This window comes from Montipora foliosa, chromosome 9, assembly GCF_036669935.1.
Source record: "Montipora foliosa isolate CH-2021 chromosome 9, ASM3666993v2, whole genome shotgun sequence".
Lineage (NCBI taxonomy): Eukaryota > Metazoa > Cnidaria > Anthozoa > Scleractinia > Acroporidae > Montipora > Montipora foliosa.
In genome coordinates, this window is record NC_090877.1 from 1,143,267 (window position 1) to 1,163,131 (window position 19,865).

The 19,865-nt window shown below is 39.1% G+C and overlaps 1 protein-coding gene across 1 annotated transcript; it reads right to left on the minus strand.

The window, feature by feature from the left end:
- Positions 1–1,393: 1,393 nt before the first annotated feature.
- LOC137969380 (alpha-L-fucosidase-like) lies at positions 1,394–19,587 on the minus strand. Its single transcript, XM_068815589.1, has 8 exons — positions 19,122–19,587; positions 12,784–12,890; positions 12,263–12,393; positions 10,194–10,327; positions 8,820–8,917; positions 5,112–5,244; positions 3,602–3,772; positions 1,394–2,362 (listed from the first exon to the last, which is right to left on the minus strand). The coding sequence occupies exons 1-8, from the start codon at positions 19,466–19,468 to the stop codon at positions 2,116–2,118; spliced, it is 1,368 nt and encodes a 455-aa protein (XP_068671690.1). The 5' UTR covers positions 19,469–19,587; the 3' UTR covers positions 1,394–2,115.
- Between the last annotated feature and the right edge of the window lie 278 nt (positions 19,588–19,865).

A 19,865-nucleotide genomic window follows, 5' to 3' on the forward strand; every position in this document is an offset into this window, starting at 1 on the left:
TGCTTTCTCTTCCATTCACTGAGCTCGCCATAGAGTACTGCCTTTGGCAGCCTTGAGTCTGGCAATCGCCGTACATGTCCAGCCCAGCGAAGTTGTGACGCTGTGATGAGAGCTTGGACGCTTGGTGTCTCTGCTCGTCTGAGGACTTCAACATCAGGTACTCGATCTTGCCATCGTATCCCTTGTATCTAGCGCAGGTGGCGGATCTGGAATCTGCTCAGCCTTTTGGTGTGGCGATGATAGAGGGTCATGAACTCTACTGAGTAGAGCAGTGATTGCAAGATGGCAGCGTTGTTTACCTTCACTTTCGTCTTTCGCTTGATGTCATGTTTAGACTACAAGCGCTTCTGCAAGGAGCCAAATGCTTCCGTGGCAGCTTGAGTGCGCCGCTCAACTTCAAGATCGACAGAGTTGGGTGTCTGTGACTGCGCCACCAAGATAAGTGAAATGGCTAAACTTTTTCAAGGCATCACCATTGACAAGCACCTCTTGGCACTCAGAAGGCTCATCAGGAGGAGGATGGTAGAGGAGTTCTGTTTTGGAGACATTGATCTTGAGACCAAACAGTGTTGCTGCGGTCCACAATCTCTTGCATGTCTTGATGGTTGGTAGCGACCAAAGCTGAGTCGTCTGCATATAGCAGTTCCCTCACAGAGCTCTCTGGTCTTGCTTGAGGCTTTCAGTCTGGACAGATTGAACAGCTTCCCATCTGATCTAGTCTTTATGAAGACTCCCTTGTTGAGGTTGGCTCCCATTGTCTCCAGTACTGCAGCAAGGTAAAGAGTGAACAGGGTAGGGGCAAGCACACATCGTTGTTTGGCACCATGGTTGACGGCGAAGGCTTCACTGATGTCTCCTGCCAAGGAGACTTTTCCAAGCATTCCTTCATGAAAGAGTTTGATAATCTTCACCACGTTCTTGTCTGGTTGCTGGCCCCTAAACCATATGAGACAAATCCCACGCCTACTCACAGCTCCAGACCGCCCTTGACAATTCAGCGTGATAATTCGATCGCTTAAATTTTCAAGGGGAAAATTCATTTTGTCTGTCATATGGTAAGCACTGGTGTCGAAGATTACGAATTTCAGAATAACTACTTGGAGCTAATATCTTCGAGACATTACATTTACAGCTAAAATGCATAGCATGTAAAGATACATACTAAATACATAAAGATATATTCATTAAAAAGAAAAGCCACTGCACAAAATGCGGCCCTGAATTCTCTTTGACAACCAGTAAACTCATAGGCACGGAAAAATCAGGTAGCGCATTCCGCAACTTAGCAGCTAATAGGTACGAAAAAAGAACTAAGGCCATAACTGATTGTTCTAGGTTTATTGAGGGGCAGAATGTAATTTCCGCGAAGATCATGCATAAGAGGAGGACGGGAGAGAATACGTATTTTTTATTTAAGCAGAAAAACCTTTTTTTTAAAAACCTACTTTTATAAAGTAATATGAGGAAATTTTGAATGCTCTTATTGCATACAGATGTAGAGTTTCACTTTAGTAGTAAGAGGACAGGTAATCTGCAAATATAAACCTCGTTATTCTCTTACTTACATTATTCCGTTTCTTTGACACGAGGATTACAGAGAAATGAAAACACAACTTAGTTGCGAATTTTCTATGATAAAAACTTGTTGAGAAATCCAAAATCTACGTTAACAGCACACACCAGACCTACTCCTGAGTATCTGGCTCGAAATCTTTACCTCTGGCCGCGCTTTAGCCATTCGACGAGGGCCAGTCTCGTGCTTCTCAAGTTGCCCGGCCTTATATTCTCGATGCTTTTCCCAAAATAATCCTATGCAGGACGCCTTTTTGTACATTGCGCAAAACGTGACCCTACAACAGTGACCGCTGTACAGAATAACTGACTACATATCAATAATCGTGCAACAAATAGAATGATCGCAAAATATTTTTAGAAAACACAAACTGATATTTTGAAATGATCTTTTCGCTGTCGCTGTCGTTTTTCAAACTCCCAAATCACACCATCGGAGTGATCAAGTCAAGGGCAAATAACAGAAAAAAAGAAATTAAATTAACGAGTTACAAGGAATTCAGAACACATTCAAAATGAGTGAGTACAAAATGCACACAAATTTCAATGGACACCAATCATTTTAAAAACCCAGGCCCACTGACAAGGTAACTCGGAAACAGATAGTCCAGGAATCATTATGGAAATTCCATTTTTATCTGAAAGAGGCATCCAAGAGATTTTAACGTCTGGTAGACCAAGAAGGGTGACAGTTGTAGACTCCGATGTAACAGGTACAGTAAGATTCAGAACCCCCGTTGATGGCCACTCCAGGGCAATAGCATAAATAGCTTCATTTTTGCTTGTATACCTGCAAACAGCAATAGAGAGGGTTAACGAGGACAACCCGTAGGGAATGAAGTTCCAAGTGTTGTGGCTGTCCTTTGCAAGTGTACACTGTATGTATGGGTGGGTATAGCAGGTCCACATCAGCTGAATAGCTGCTAAAACTTCAACCAGCTCAAGCAAATTAGCCAGTATCAAAAATACCATAATACTTTTCGTTCGTCGCTCCAAAATTTTTGCATAAGCATTGTTTCCAGTTTCTCTTGGGACCATTGTAAGTCCCAAGAGAAAATAAAAACGATGCTTAGTATTATGGTATTTTTGATAACAAACAAACAAACTCCAAAAAACAATGCATTCTTCAAGTTTATACTCTTTTCCCCATTAGGCTTTATGATTAACAAAATAAGTGGATTGAGCGGATTTATAATAAAAACAAATTCCGATGATGACTGGTTTTTGAGGGGAACATATCAGTCAAATCGGCAGCTGAATACAGCTTTTCCCAAAAGAGCACAAGGAGCACACAAACACAAAAGCATTCCTCTGAGAGCACTTCCCAAAGGGGCTCAAATAGTGAAATGTAAGCATCATCAAGCCCCTCTTAACCTTCTTAACTCTTACAACGACTGTATCTACAAAAACAGACGACAGACTTCACACAGAGGCCCCCTAACCCAGTCCCTCCAGTGGACAAACACAGCAACAAAAACCCCAAATTTAAAAATGACATGACCGCACGGGGGAATTTAGCCAAATTCAGCGGCTGGGAACTGGGTCCCGTTTCTCAAAAGTGCCGATAACTTTTCGGGCCCGAAAAGCCACTTACGAGACTGTCATCCGCTCGTTTTGATAAACTAGTCTTTTAACATACGTTTTCAAGACTATAAAAAGCAAAATGATTGTAAAGTTTTGAGACTTGAGACCTGATGGTTCTTAAGATACAGAGGGAATTGTGACATCTGAAAAAAGCCGGAAAGTTTCGGAACATTCGAGACACGGGCCCCTGGAAGCCAAATCATGCGAAACGTAAAAAATAACCCCTTAAAACACTGAGGGAAGGTCTGAATAAAACAGAAAATACCAAAGGAGGCAGGGATGGGCAAAATTGAAGAATATTAAAATGGATTGCAATTGGGGTTTTTGTGTTGTAATTTCTGGGTTAATGCTAAGGTGCATAGCGAGTAAGGGCGTGACACAGTCTTTAACAAGACATCTGCGTCTCATCAATCGCAAGGCTGAGCATAGAAGCTTTGCATCTTACCATATGTCAGGGGTACCGGTATCATTCTGTGCCCTCCAAGGCTTGCTGGCATAGATAGCTTCACCATTCACCCGCAACCAGTCTCCCATTTGTTCAAGTCGTTCTTGGAAAATAGGATCAATCCTTCCATCTGGTGTAGGTCCTACATTCATCAGCATGTTGCCACCACAGCTGAAAAAAAGATATGCAAGTGTCAAACAATTCGTGGCCTTAAGCACTGACAGTCGATAAGAATCGTCATCTTCACTAAGAAAATTTCCTCACTTTCCATTTAGGAAGGTTGCAACTTTTCATAAATTTCTTGAAAAAATCATTTGTTCCGTTCCTTTTTCCGTGGCTGTAGCAGCCGTGAGTTTTTATTCAAATGGGATGATATAAGAGGGAAATATAAAGAGCTACATGTACATGTATTGGACGTACAAACTAGTTTATTGCATTAAATAAGATAAGCGTCAAAAGCGAACAGGTTTTATCTATTTTAACGGATTGATTTCATAGAAGAAAGCGCTGGGCTTCAACGGGATTCAAGCACAGGACCTCTGTTAGAGCGAGTTTCAATCGAGTGTCGTAAATCCAAAACCAAAGTAACTACTTTGGCCAATCGAAAAGGACGGAGACAATCCAGTAAACCAATCAAAACGCGAAGTAATTACACGTAGCCGACACAAAGCGCGGGAAAATGTGTACGCGCGAGCCACGATTGGTTTTAGTTTCACTTCTGATTGGTTGACAAAATGGCGTGAGAACTTTGTACCAATCACTGAGTGCAGTAATCATAAACCAAAGTAATTATCTAATTACTTTCGACACTCAATTGAAAACCACTCTATGCCAGTGCAATGCTCTACCAACAGAGCGATGAAGCCACTCAGATAGGAGTAGGGGGTCAATGGGCCATTTCCGAGTTGCTGTTTGTCTCGGTTTCGAAGTGAGTCTTGGTGCTCAACTATTGTAAGGGAATGAGTTTGATTTGCACAAGAATACGCAACTCATTAACATTTGAATGGTTGTGCACCAGGACTCGCTTTGAAACTGATCAAGGCTGTTGCCTAACAGGAGCCCGGTAGCCTGGGGCTCCCAAAGAATAGCTCTGGGCGCCTTAATTTTTCACAGCAACACCTTTCACTTCATACGTTAGGCTCCTAAGTTCTCAGCGTTTAGCTCTGAGGGCCCCTTTAAAATTTTCTTAGGCAGCAGCCTTGCTGATGCATGCAGCAACTCAGAAATGGGCTATTTGAAGCCCCCTGAATTTTTCAGGTGTCTATAAAAGACAATAATTTTGCTTAAATTGTCCAGAGAAGTGCCAGAATCACATCTTTCTTTCTTCTACAGCCTGCACTTTAAATATACATTCTGTCAAAATAAAATGTTGAACTAAAAGACTTGTTTACTCACTTTTCAATTTAGAAAATACTTTTCTCATTTTACTCAACACTGGATAAAGGATTAGGATAAAAAAAAACAAACAAGAAAGAAAAATAATTACAACATTCATTTACATGTCTCTAACCTCACAGTTGATGCCAGAATAGAGGTCAAGTCATCCATTGTGAGAAAATCTGACACAACTGTGTTTCTGCGGTATCCCCAGGACTTCTTATCGACTGTCATGGCATCTTCCCATTTGTGCTTCTGTAAGATTCCTGCAGATAGATAATGTACAGTAAAAAACAGTTCAATACCATCAAAGCCTTCTAAAGGCAGCAAAATAAAGATGACAAGTATTTAAGAATGAAAATCAAGCTAATTACATTTGTAAATAACTATGTCAATGAGATAATTATAACTATGTTGTGCTTCAATGTTATCCTTGGTTTAAATTCTATTTTCTGTTCTTTCAACCTCATCATCCTACATTATTATACCCAAGAACATTATTATTTTTTATAATTGCATAATAATTGATAAATGTAAAATTTAAACAAAATATTAATTTGAACCATAAAAAGTCCACGAAAAAGGCAATAATATTAAAAATTATACACAACATCTGACTTTACCTGAATATTAGCCCTTAAGTAATATTTTGACATCTCTTTCATGTGTATAATGATGGCATGGAGACATTGAAAAATCGCTAAACAACTTTGATATCACTGATTTTTATTCTTAAACGTATAACCAACCCTTGTGTTATTTTAAATGATAATAATGTAACGATAATAATAAATTAATTAATATTATAACAATAGCTATACAATTAACATTTAACAATTAAAGCGACATCAAGAAGGTATCTGACACATCAGATTCCCACAGGGCAATCATGTAAATCAGTTGTAAAGAGTTCTTAGTTTTAAACTCGTAGAACTTAACTGATGATTTTCCATGTATAAATAGTTATATATCCATACATACCTGTACATAGATACAAACATACATACATAAATGTACATGTACATTGAATAATAATAATAATAATGATAATGATAACAATAACGATAATGACGACGATGATAATAATAATAGAACGCATCTTAATTAATTTTCGTTTTGCAGGCGCCAGAAATCGAGATTATTTGTGAAGACTGCAAAAAAAAAATTAATAGGCCACCCCTCTATGTTTTTTCAGGGGCTTTGGGCCTTGTTTTCGTGTACATCGACTACGTCATTCCTGTGCATGTGCTCTTTTCTGGCTATGTTTGTCGTTTCAGCGGTGAAGCTGCTGTGATAGGCAAGTTTATACCCATGTACATCGAATATTCATTTCCAATAGTACAAAATGTTATATAAAAGTCCTCTAGGTTGCATTCATCGAAGTGTGAGGGAACAGAACAGTGTACAACTCCCGATAAAAGAATTAAGCCGCAGTTCGTGTTGAGGTCAACTCGCTCGATGAAGAATCGCCATGCTGTTGTAACTCCTTGGCCTTAAAGCAATGAACCAAACAGATCTAACGAGCTATGCAGCTCTTTGGATAGTGTACCAAACAAATTTACTGAGTTGTGTAGCTCGGCAGCCATTGTGCCAAACAATTTCAAAATTATTACCCAGTAGTCAAGAGCAAATGAGGCCTGCTCTACCGAGAGAAATTAGTGGATTGCAAAGCCATGGCAGAATAAATGCTACAGGTAGTGTATACACTCCTGTTCATGCTTGAAGAATGATACCTGGAGATGTACTTGTTTTCAAGAAATGTAATTTAAGTGATGTTAGCACCAATGTTGTAGTTTTAAAGAGCACTGAGAACAGTGGTTGCTCTTTTGTGAATTCTGAGAGGAGCCACTACATTCAGGATAGTTTTCTTCATACCAGTAGTTGTTACTTTTCATTTTTAAAAGGAGGTAATTTATGGCCCCTCACAATGTAAGTGATAACTCACCCTGGGCCTGTCTAACTGACAGATTAGCACACATACGTAATTTAAATGCCTTATGATGTTGGTGGAAGTGGAGACTGTTTTTTCAAGTCAGTTTCGCATCAGCTCTATGGAACACCAGAGTTGCACTTTCAAATTCATATGGCTGGAATTAGGCATTTAAATGATAATCCAAAGTTATATGTTGAAAGTATTTGTAATAATTGCTGGGAGAACTACATTCCACAAATGTTGACACCAGGTACATGGTGCGAGAATATATTTATCCAGGCAGTAGCTAATGCTCACAACTGTGTAATTCATATCACTGACTCTGATATTAATAAGCCAGATGGTACAATTTCTCACTCTTGTTATTTCTTTTATCAGGAGTTGTACCACAGTTCCCCACACACTTTGATGAATGAAACCAAGACAACTATTGAATAACATTTCATACTATTGAAAATGAATATTCAATGTACATACGTATAAACTTACCTATCACAGCAGCTTCACAGCAAAGAAATACAAGCAACACCAGATGCACCGTTGAAACAACAAACATAGCCAGATAAGAGCACATGCCCAGGAATGACATACATAATCTTCTATTTGCTTTTCTTCACCCAACCCAGTTTTCCATTATCACACTACATATCCTGTAAAACACACTTCCTAATCTTTGATTACTACTAGTAGTAATAATGATTATAATGCATAGATAGAAACAACAGACAAGTCATATGACCACAAACAGGAAAAGGCAATGAAGAACCGGGATATCAAGTTGTTTTCACTAGGACTTCAGTATTCAAACTGATAGAGAGATTCAGGCTCAGGGACCAGACATAGTGGTTGCTCACAGGAAGGCAGACCAATGCATGATTAGTGACAGAGCTACAGTATACCTGGAGAAGCCAGAGTCGCTGAGAAGGAGAAGGAGCAAACTGATACCGGTAAATATCAGGACGGGAGGAGAGAAGACGACTGTGGAATGTTAAGACGATTGTGGTCACCGTGGTGATTGGTGCACTTCGAATGGTAACAGGAAATTTGGCTAGCCACCTGGAGAAGATTGGAAATTCTACAGAAGGCACCTTTGCTTGGAACTGAAAGATTGCTTAATATCAACTGGTAGTTTTAATTATTTAGTAGAAAATAGTTCATAGGTTGCGTTACATGTATATGCCCTATGCAACTAGTATTACAGTGCAATGCGTCTTACCGTGGCCACCTAACAAAGCTTTTTAAAACTTACAAACAAATCAGGGTGTGCGAATTTGATTAACAACCACCCCTCCTTGCAAAGTTCGCACACCCGTTAGTTGAACACCGTTGAATGGGTTGTTTGAGTTGATGTACTTACACGTGGTTGTCAAATGTGAAAGTTTGTTGGGAGGCTGGCCACAGTAAGGCACGTCACACTGTAAGACAGTTGGCATTTAGAAGTGTTTGGAACACAGTTTCAATATTACTATGGTAACACAAAATTGCGTTAGAACCACTACAAAAATAGGTTAGAAGATCAAATAAAAAAGGATCAATACTCCCATGACCTTGTGTTGGAATTCATTTTTTTAATCTCCTTGGTTTTTTTTTTAAAGAAAATCCAAAACCACAGTCATGATAAAAAAGTAAAGAACTGCTTTTGTGTTGCCTAAAAGCTTTAAAACCAAAAATTAATGCAAAAACAACAAAAGAACAAGAAACCAAAAAATTTACCAAAAGCCCACCCACCCCAAAAAAGAAAAAAACTGAAACCATTATTTTTAAGCTCTGATAACTCTTTAACAACAAAATTCCTAAAAGTTGTCACAATCCTGAAACTGAGACACCTGCAAGAGTAATAACGGGTGATTTATGATATTAACTTTTCAGTTTAAAGGAAGTATAATTAAGACAGACTTCTGTACATACCTGGGTTATATCTGTCAGAACAGGTATAGGAACCTCCATGGTGACACATGCAACCTTTACCCCAACGGTCATTAACCACAACAGTATCCTTAACAGGGCTAATAAAACATGTGATACCAAAAACATAATTAGACAACAACAGTTACCAGTTGAAAATCAGAGTGACATAGTTTGATGCTACCCTGGTTCGAAGATGAAGACAAACTGGAACCTTGGAAAATTTCATGACCAGTAATCATTATGCCAAGGAAATCTTTAAAGGTGGCAAATAATACATGTAATATGAAATTGTGACTATTTTACCTGACACCTATTTGCACCTTATTACAGTCAAGCTATGTCACGCATGACCAGTAGTTTTGAAATTTGAACTGAGTATTGAAATCTGCATGCCAGTTTTGAACTTTGCTCTTGGGATTCTGAATTCCTGTAGATATTGCTTTGATATATTGAAAATACATGTAATTAGGTATGAACTTTTGTATTATTATAAAAATCAATAAATGGTGTTTGAAAAGTGAAAACTATTTCAAGTGTTTGATGAATTATCAAACCTCTGAATTATTCAAATCTTGAAAGCGCCAAAGAGGAATTGGAATATTCATTTCAGTCTTGTGGATACTGGTCATGTGACACAGCTTGACTATAAAAGAAAAGGGCCTTAAGGTGGCTGGAAACAGTTTCACCACTTTAAGAGACATTCTTGTTAGAGGGGTTACAATTACAACACTGTATCATGTAACAGCAATGTTATGAATCCAAATGAAACACCAATTATTGCTTAAGAAAATGTAAGTAATATTATGATGTGATAGGCTACCATGGCAACATGAAAGCTCTCCAAAAACACCCTATATTTCGTCTTTACTTGCTTATATCTCAAAAATGACGTTGGTGACCCCCATTTTTTATTGCAGAATAGTAATTAACAATCTGAGATAGAACTATCAGCCCTGAATTGGCTCCCAAATACTTCCTATTTTAATTCAAAAGGGGTTGGAATGTCTGCTTATACACAGTCACTTTTATGGTATGTAGCTGACTTCTCTGAGTGAAAACTTTGACACTGATCGTGAGTCACTGCAGTAGGCTGCTTATAGTTGCCTGACAGTCCACTAACATTTGGAAGACAGTGTAATTAATAGTTGGCCCACTGTTGATTCATGAACACATTGGCCAACGCAATGATGGGGTCAGATTTGTCACCATCCCCACAAATTTAATAGTGGAAGTTCACCGATTCTGGTTACTAAAGCATTTCCCTCTTTCTTGCCCCTCTAATTTTTATACCCTCTCCTATTTTCCCCATATATTTCTATCCCTCCTATCCATTTCCCTACGGCCATTCTCGCTCTTATCCTAAAAATAACTCACCTATCATTATACAACCATGCCAGAAAATTTGTGCTATTCCAGTAGGTGTCTTCAGCCTCCCAGTCACCATCAGACCAGATATATTCTGGCTTGTAAGTGTTAACAATGTCATACAACTGGGGGAGTGCAATTTGCTACAGAATAAGATATAACAATGTTTGTTCATAATTTTCATTTAATCCTACATTGTTTTTAGCCATCCCTAAATGTATGTCTCTTCCAATATTGGAGTTTCTGCCTTCAAAAGAAGATTACTTGCTGCTGAGCGGCAAGATTTTCTTGTAATGACTGGGCATTATGAAAATTTTTCTTAGCTTGACAGCTCTTTTGAGTTGAGAGTAAAAACTACGAGCGTGTGGGCGAAAACAACAACAAATATGGACAAAGTACAACTATATTTTCAACAACTGAAAGAAAAACTAGCATACAGATACAGTCCTTCAGTCTTTAGTATGAGCAACGAAGAGAGCCACAGCTTTGCTCCCTTAACTGGTACAGAAACACAGTTTCTTTGAAACTCAAACACCTTCATTAGGTAGCCTATAGCTGGGCACGTACAAAACACAGGTCACAGGTCATTGTTTTGCCCATACCGAATCAACCCTAAACATTTACAAATGCTAACATTAGGCCTCAAATCTTTTGTTTAGCCCTAACTGGGCCTAAGGCTAGCTTTAATTGATGTTTAGGATACTTTCTGTATTGGTAAAACAATGACCTGTCGCCTGTGTTTTGTACCTGCTCCCTATTGCTATACTTTGGATGGTTTCAGTTTCAAAGTTCCCCAATTAATGGGGACATTACGTTTTTCAGTGAGTGATTAACCCATTGACTCCCAGGGGTTCCCCATTGACGAGTAAAATACTCTGGCGTTAGACTGAGTAAAATACATAAGTCTGGCCAGTTTTGGCCGGTTTGGACGTCAAAGGGTTAATAGTGAAGATGGATTTGGAGCTCACATACTGTTCCCAGATGTACATTGTGCCATAAAACCTGCGACTAACCCGCGTCTTTTGGCCGAAACATTGGGCTCAAAATCATGTGTGTGGCTTACATACGAGACCGAGTGAGGCTCCGGGGTGAGCCAGTGAGCCATGCATATAGCTGCCAGCCATGCAAGCCATGCAAGTCAACATGCGAGTCAAACAGTTATTGAAAGCTAACCATTTAAAAATGGGTGCTCAGACTTTTAATACTGTTTATCAGTGCTATTTCAAATGGGTGCTTTGACTTGAATGCGAAACTCACATGGCTTGCGTGGCTCACTGGCTCACAGATTGTCCATCCCCTATGAGACCATTGCTAGCTTTCAGAGGGAGTAACCTGGCTGGTATGGGGTCACAAATACAGTAGCACTAAAAGCCTTCAGTAAATGTAAATAAAGATTAAACACATTGAAACCTGTTGTTGATCATTGCTTTCAGTAGAAACTATGTGAAATTTACTGGTAATACATGTAGGCCCAAACATTAGGAAAATCGATTAAAGATAAGCTTTTAAAAGGTATTTTAAGAGTTGGTTGATGCAAATACACAGCATTACATTTTGGCAATTTTAACATGAACAACTGTGAAAAAACAAACAACTCTTTGCCGGAGTGATTTTTTCAAGTTTTTATTTTTTTCTCAAAATCATGCTTGATAAAAAAGTATGCTGTGTGATTCAGTGGTAATTTGTATACCTCTCAATCTTATGCTCGGGCCTTTTGGCAGTGGGTTGATTTAGCTCTCATCATGAAAAAAAATTCATATCAGGAAAAATGACACATTTCACATGCAAAAGACAATGAACCGAAAACGTCTTGGAGAGACATACAAAGTAGCCGAAGGATTATATGGAATGGCTATAGACTGAATGCATAAATGGCGGCCAAAAAAATATTCTTTTGTTTATGTGCTAATTAGCTTCACTAGCCTCGTTTGCATGGACAAAATACAAAAGAAATGTTACTTGAGAGCGAGGCTATTGAGGCTAATTAGCACATAAACAAAAGGATATTTTTTTGGCCACCATTTATGCATTCAGTCTATAGGAATGGAGTACCATTATTGTCAGTGTAATATACTTACTCTAACGTAATCCTGAGTCTTAAAGCCACTTGCTTTGTCTTTAAGGTACAGTGGGTGAAACCACTCAAACAGAGAAAAATACAATCCAAATGTGATGTTGGTACGCTTCCTGATGGATGTTGAAAGCTCAGCTGAAAAGTGGACAGCAAAAACTTACTTTATTTGGGAAATATAAAATTATGAAGAAAATTATTACAGTCTTGTATCATTGCAAAGGAAATTTGCATGGTAACAAAATATCCCCTTGAGATCAGACTTTAATACTTATGATTAATTGTATTACATGTATTTTCATCTGGGAGCCTTGAAAGATCTTGGAAAGCTCCCATCTACAATGAACTTTAGTCTAAACACGCTTAAAACATTTGTATAGCTTCCCCAAGATTCTGTGATGTTTTTACCAGGGAATTATTATTGGTTATTCTGTGTCCCCTAGTGTACAAAGGATACAATATGTACATGTAATTGTTAACTCCCAGTGCTTCCTATGATTGACACACAAGATCAGCTTTGATCCCTACCTACGAGATCCCTATGGGGACCATTGTCGACAGAGTTCCAGTTCCAAGATACGTCTGACTTCCAGTTTGTAAAACCTTCATGGTGCTTGCTTGTCAAAACAAAATATCTGGAAATTACAAAGAGAACATTGATTGATAGATGTTTGATATTGTCCTTCAGCAGCTTATTTGAATAATACATGTGTAAATTAATAAACTCTATCAGTGAGGCCTTGGGCTGCTCTTGAAAACTTTAATCTAAGCTTTCGCGATCTACGGCATCATCAGGGAACAAGAAAATATACAGCATAGCGAATTAAAGAGCAATGAAGGTGACAATAAAATTGAATATACTAATATTAATGAGTAACATAAAAAATAGTAAATAATAGCTGTTGGTGTGTGTGTGACATATTTGCACACTACCAATCAGCCCTACTGAGAAATTCAAAGATCAACTTCATCCACAAAAAACATGCAATGCATACAACAAAGATGCTCTAACTTCGCCTCAACGCATACCATATATAAAACCAGGAAACCACATCAACAATGAGTCCTCAAAATCCCTAACAAAGAATGGTCATATCTATATAAAGATCCTGTTCATCTCACAACTTCTCAGACACAAGATTACAAACATCTTTTGCAAGGAAGGCCTACTAGTAAGTGCCACCCACAAATCCTGAACACTACAACAAGCTCTCTCCAAGTTCAACACTGGAAGCAAACTGCCCAATCCTAGATTCTAATTCATGCTTAAGAAGAAACACCGTTTACCAGATAACATGCAATAAATGTAAACAATTCTACCTCAGAACTTACTCATGAATGATGACAGCAAAAAAGAAAAAGTGATGCAAATTCCTCAGTAAAGAAACATATCTTAAAGTGTCACAAGACAATACACAACCAAAGCGTCCATGTTAGATTTTTCTTTGGATTTCACGATCCTGCAAGGCATACCAAGGATCTTCTGCACTTGGATGATATTATTGTAACTGGCTGCACTATGGAAGAACACCTGGCCATAACCAGTACAGTAAATAAAAATAGCACAAAATGAGTTTAGTTTGCTCTTGACAGAACCACAGCGATCTTTTATCTCCAGCGTTACCACACAGGCATGGTGGCGTCATGGTTAGTGCGCTCGACTCTGGATCAAGTGGTTTGGGTTTGCGTCCTGGCTGAGGACATTGTGTTGTGTTCTTGGGCAAGACGCTTTACATGTACTCTCACAGTGCCTCTCTCCACTAAGGGGTATAAATGGGTACCGGCGAAATGCTGGTCGCATCCCATCCAGGGGGGAGTAGAAATACTCCTAGTCGCCTCATGCTAATGAAACCGGAGGTAAGTGCCGGCCTGATGGGCCTTCTGGCTCGTAAGGAGAGACTTAACTTTACTTTTATGAAAATCTTTTGTGTAATTGCAACTGATACATCCAGTACATGTCAAGTTTACACGTGGTCTTTTGCAGCAAGCATGTGTTGACCATGCTGTGTTCTATTGGAGACTGTCACCACTGAATCACGCCAAAAGATAAAACAAAGTAGAAAGCAAGGAACGAATTACCTTTAGAAAAACATTTTCAAATCCTAGAAGAATACGAAAATAGCAAAGGATTGACAGGAGTACGCAAACTTGCTGAGAAATTAGGTTGCGGAAAAACACAAGTAAGTAACATTCTGAAACAGAAGACTCTTGTAAGAGAGGAGTACGAAAGAGGATTTTCCAGTGCGAAGAAGCATAAGTGTACTTCACAATACTCGGACATGAATGATGCTGTATGGGAATGGTTCAAGAAGAAAACCGAACAACGCATTTCCAGTCGATGGTTTTATTATCCAGCAGAGAAACTTGGCTACCCCTGAGTTCAAGGCGTCAAGCGGCTGGTTTACGAGATTTAAAGAGCGCCACAACCTTTCGCAATGCAAACTCTGTGGTGAATCTGCTGATGTGCCAGAGGCTACAGTGTACTCTTGGAAAGAGCCTCTTGGGTCTATTATCTCTGGATATGAGATGCAAGACATCTGGAACATGGATGAAACTGGCTGCATTTACTGCGCACTTCCGGATAAGAGCCTTTGAGAGAAAGCAAAGAAATGCAAAGGAGGCAAGAAGTCAAAAGAGCAGAACTTTAACTGTTGCTTTCTTCATTTCTGCTACTGGGGAAAGGAGAACAACAGTTGTAATCGGAAAGTATGCGAATCCAAGGTGTCTGAAGAATATAAACAACGATGATCTTCCTTGTCAGTACTTGAATCAACAGAAGGCTTGGATGACATCTGATATCCTTCACAAGCTCCTCGGCAAGTTAAACAGCTCTTTCAAGGCCCAGAATCGATCAATACTTTTATTCATTGACTCTGCCAGATGTCACCTCTATGATCTCAAGGGATGCTATTCCAATATTAAACTTGTGTTTTTCCCTGTAAACTGCACATCCAAGCTGCAACCTTTAGATCTCGGAATAATCTAGAACAGAATTACAGAAAGTTGCTACTTCATCATAATTATTATTACAATGACCACAGACCATGACAGTGCAACAGACATTGCCAAAACATTGGACGTACTGCGGGCCATAAGGTGGATGGGGACTGCTTGGTCTAAGGTCGAGAACGATACCATTATCAAATGTTTTGCAGCAGCTGGAATTTCCAGCACTTTCTCAGAAGCAGCTACCATCAGTACTGTGACAGGAGAAGAGGATCCCTTTGCTGATCTTGATGTCTCGGTCAATGAGGAACTGGAGAATCTTGTCCAACAGATTGCACCTGGAAGTGGAATCAGTACTTACCTGGAGTCCGAAAACAAACTTCCAACCTGTTGCAGTCTTCTTACTGAACATCAGCTGCTGGAGGCCATTGGTACTTCTCATGATGTCATGGAAATAGAGGGTGATGACAAGAATAAAATGGAAATAGAAGATACCCCAGGTGAAGGCGAACGCTCAAACGAAACAACCACTTTGAAAAGTTTCAAGGATGTTCTGGACAGTGTCCAAAACATTTCTGCTTTTTTGATTCACAGAGGGAAGTTTAAGGTTGCTAATGAATTTAGTCTCCTTGGCGACAAAGTGGGGGAAGTTGCAATTCCAAGGAGAAGTACACAGAGCCGATTGGAACGATATTTTAAGGCAATGTGATAGCTGATGCAATCAATAGCTGATGTTCAGGTTTTTTCTTGAAAATAATTTTTTTAGAAATGTAGATTACTGTTCTTCAGTGCAGTAGGAAACCAAAACAATGCATGTGTGGACATTGCTGCAACATACGATGATTGTTTTTTACGTACTTAGAAGAACTACTGTACACAAAGGGTACATAACTCCTGTTCTGTTTATTATAAGTTCTGTTCTGTTTGTAAATAAATTTCTGATGCTCTTTACTTGCGACAACGGGTCTGAAAAAGGTACTGGAGTTAATGAAAATGAACACACATGTGACCCCCTTCTGTAAATATGGTTTAAAATAAAAAAATTCTCGCACCCCACTATCACGGACTCTCACTATTACGGACACCAAATCGCAAGCCCAAGGATGTCCGCTATAATGGGAGTTGACTGTACATGTACCACATGGGCCCAAAATGGGTCTGTGGCACTGTCATAGAACAAATTTGTCCAGTCCTGTACAGAGTTAAGATGGATGACCAGGCCTGGAAGTGCCACATTGAGCAGTTCCATGATAGCAGCCTCATGCCCCTTGCAGCAGAAGCCACAGATGGTTGCGCCATTCCTGGCAAGGAAAGCAGAGCATATCTGCTGTGGTAGAGTCGGAAACAAGCAAGCAGGCATCCCAGGCGGCAATGTCCAGTGGGGAAGCCCATTCCCTAAAGCCTGCAAGTCAGCCCTTGATTCCTGATCCCATGTTGATTACTACCCGTGCTGGCTGAGTCGTTAGACAGCCACAGATTTGACAACTATGTTTGTGACTAAAAAGAACTGTGTTGCTGTTGGCATTTATATACCCACATGCAATGTGATGCACTGACCTTATTTTTGTTATTTCACTTTGCTCGCAAACTTTCCTATGAACTTCAGGAACTTTTACATGTTCAAAAAAAAGCTTGAAGGGAGGAAATTGTTTGATTTTTTCTTTGGGTATCCTGTGCATTTTTCCCTGATACCATATGAAGGCGAGGTGAATTTCAGTGACGAAGTCAAGGTTTTCATTTGCTGATATTCACAGAGCCCGAGGTGAATATTGTTTTAGTATAAACATTAATTTCTTCGTCTGTCACCACGATAAAACGGCTTCCGACCATCTTGAAAAAACCTCTTAGGTGATTATCACGTAATAATCACCTCAACGGCAACCAATCAGCGCAGATAATTTTCAATAATCACCTATATAATTATACCAAAAGGTATTGTACACATGATTTTGACTTTGAGGCGAATTAAATAAGTTCCACCATCATGTTCTTCACAGTTTCATTGCCAACACACAACAATCACTTTGTTCAAGAAAACGATCCAGTGAATTTACAACTTTTCAATAACACTACCTATGTTTACATCATGTCTTAAGTCACCTCCTGAGCTTTCTGCAATGCGCAAATTATGAAGGTGACAACATTGCATTGGTTTTACCAGAATATAATATAATTTAAAAAATCTATTATCTTTTACATGTACATAATGTGTACAATATATAATTCAAGAATAGTAACACTCTCCAATCCAGCAACTTTCTGTCAATTAAGTTCTCAATTTATTTGCAACAAAATACGGTGAGACAGACACTCCTGCAAGGAACCCTCATAGAAGCAATTATTATTTTTGTTTTCAGTCTCCCTTAAGCTTCTCACTCAAAATTTGGCCACAATACAGTGATTGGTAGGAACTAAATAATCTTCAACTCAGAAAAGCCACATTAGCTCCTGGTATACATGTAAATAATCACCGCTTACACAAGTTGCAGCCTAAAGGAGCTTTGGGTTTTTTGGCTGGTTTTTCAGCTGGTGTTAGCCAGCCATGATTTACCATCACTTTGAACTGTAAGATGCAAAATTGCATTTATAGCTTGTTCATGTCCTACAGAGTACGTAGAATGGAAATTTGTATCATTCTTCAAGTCACCTCTATTCATAATAGATGCCTGGTGAAACTCTATTGCCTTTAATTTCTTGACTTCACTTTGAGAAACTTTTTTTTTCAATTTGGGGCAGCATAAAGTAGTTGATAAGTCAGATGCTCCTACCAAAGTCTTTCCTTGGTCCTTAGAACCAAGTGTTGGTTTTTTTTTACTTCTTTATGCACCGGTCAATTGAAACCCCCACCCCCCCAGGTCCCGAGGAAGGGTGGGGGATTTGACATAGACCCTAGTCAAAAAGCATCAAGACCCCCACCCCCTGAGGCAGAAATTGAGATCAAATGCCCCTATCCTTGGGGTATGAAATTCAAAACAATCCAACATTTACTGTGGAAAGAAATCTCAAATGTTCCACTTTGGGTTTGTGAAGTTTGCATTTTAGTAACTGGTACAATGCATATGTACCACACATTTTTTGTTCAAATATTAAAGACAATCTGATTACAAAACTGTCTGCAACGTTCAAAGTGAAATTAACATCAAGCTGCATATCACACATACTAAATTTGCCTGGTTCAAGTCAGGTTTAAAGGAACCCAGGAATTCAGATTGAATCTCATTTGCAGTGGATGGTAAAGTTAAAGAATGATATGCATAGATTAAAGCAACTCTTACCCTGACCCAATTTAAGGGTAGAAAATCAAGACTCAATACTCTCTTTAAGGCCCATACAAGCTATAAAGGTCTCTTTAAAATCACTTTGTTAAACTTGAAAACGTGTATTCAGGCATGTAGTACAGTTTTAATAGACCATATCTTTTTCCTTTTGCACATTGGGGTGGATACTGCAATTTAGTGACCATTTTCTAAGGAATATCTAAGGATCACAAATTATGCCAAAAATAATACTAAAAGGGATACCCTGAGCACATAAGGCCAGCTGGTACCCGTTTCTCAAGGTCCCCCGAAAAGCAACTTTTCAAACTACGATCTGCTTATTCTGGAAAGCTGGTCTTTTCGCCAGTTAACAAGACCAGACAAAACAAAATATTTCAGCCTTGAAACGTTCAAACGTTTCCCTTCTGAAGATAGAGAGGAACCCGAAATACGCCCGAAAGGGTTTCGGGACTTCTGAGAGACGCCCACTGGTTGAAGAATAAATTATTATTTTCAACTCGTGACTTCCATATGACAACTTCCGTCATTACGTAAGAAACGTGGAAAACTCGGGATTTCATCTGTTCGGTCTTGCAAAGAAGTTAAATAACGAAATATATGTCCAAATAAATGATAAAATTGATAAAACAAACACACACCAACCTTGCGCCCGAGCGAGCTAATAAGTCCGCCCACTGATCTGGGTCAAAGAATTCAGCTTTAAACATTGGAGCGAAGTCAGCGTATGAGAAGCCCGGAGGATAATTTTTCTTCATAAAATCAATGCACCTCGGATCCTTGCTTCCCTTCCAGTACCACCAAAACCATTCCGAAACGAAACTGGGAACAGAATATACTCCCCAATGCATGAAGATCCCAAATTTCGCCTCATCGTACCAGCCAGGATTTGGTCGCGAGTCAAGCGATTCCCAAGTCGGCTCGTATTTGGTGGCTTTCACGCCAGTAAACTGGCTGATAATCAAGAGGAAGGTTACTATTCCAGCAACCATTCTACAAAAATCGAACTTTATGGGAGCAATCGTCCAGTAAGTAGACAAGAATTCTGGAATCTACTTTAACGTCAGACGGACATCGGCAGAGAAAACGAAAGCAAACCCACACAAAGGTTTATCGTATAAGCAAACATGAATTATCCCTCAACCTCTGACCTTCAGTTCTAATAAATAACTAAAATTTGGTTTATCAACGGAGTTGATAATGTAAATTGACCACCGTACAGAGATTCTAAAAGCTGACGTTTCGAGCGTTAGCCCTTCGTCAGAGCGAATCCGACGAAGATTCGCTCTGACGAAGGGCTAACGCTCGAAACGTCAGCTTTTAGAATCTCTGTACGGTGGTCAATTTACATTATCAACTCCATTGATAAACCAAATTTTTGTATACTAC

Excerpts from the sequence above, each read along its gene's own strand:
- LOC137969380 (XM_068815589.1), bottom strand. The coding sequence starts at position 19,468 with ATGGTTGCTGGAATAGTAACCTTCCTCTTGATTATCAGCCAGTTTACT. Across the intron at positions 10,328-12,262 it reads AGACTCAGGATTACGTTAGA|CAAATTGCACTCCCCCAGTT; the intron begins GTAAGTATATTA and ends CTTATTCTGTAG. Across the intron at positions 2,363-3,601 it reads ACCGGTACCCCTGACATATG|GTATACAAGCAAAAATGAAG; the intron begins GTAAGATGCAAA and ends TGCTGTTTGCAG.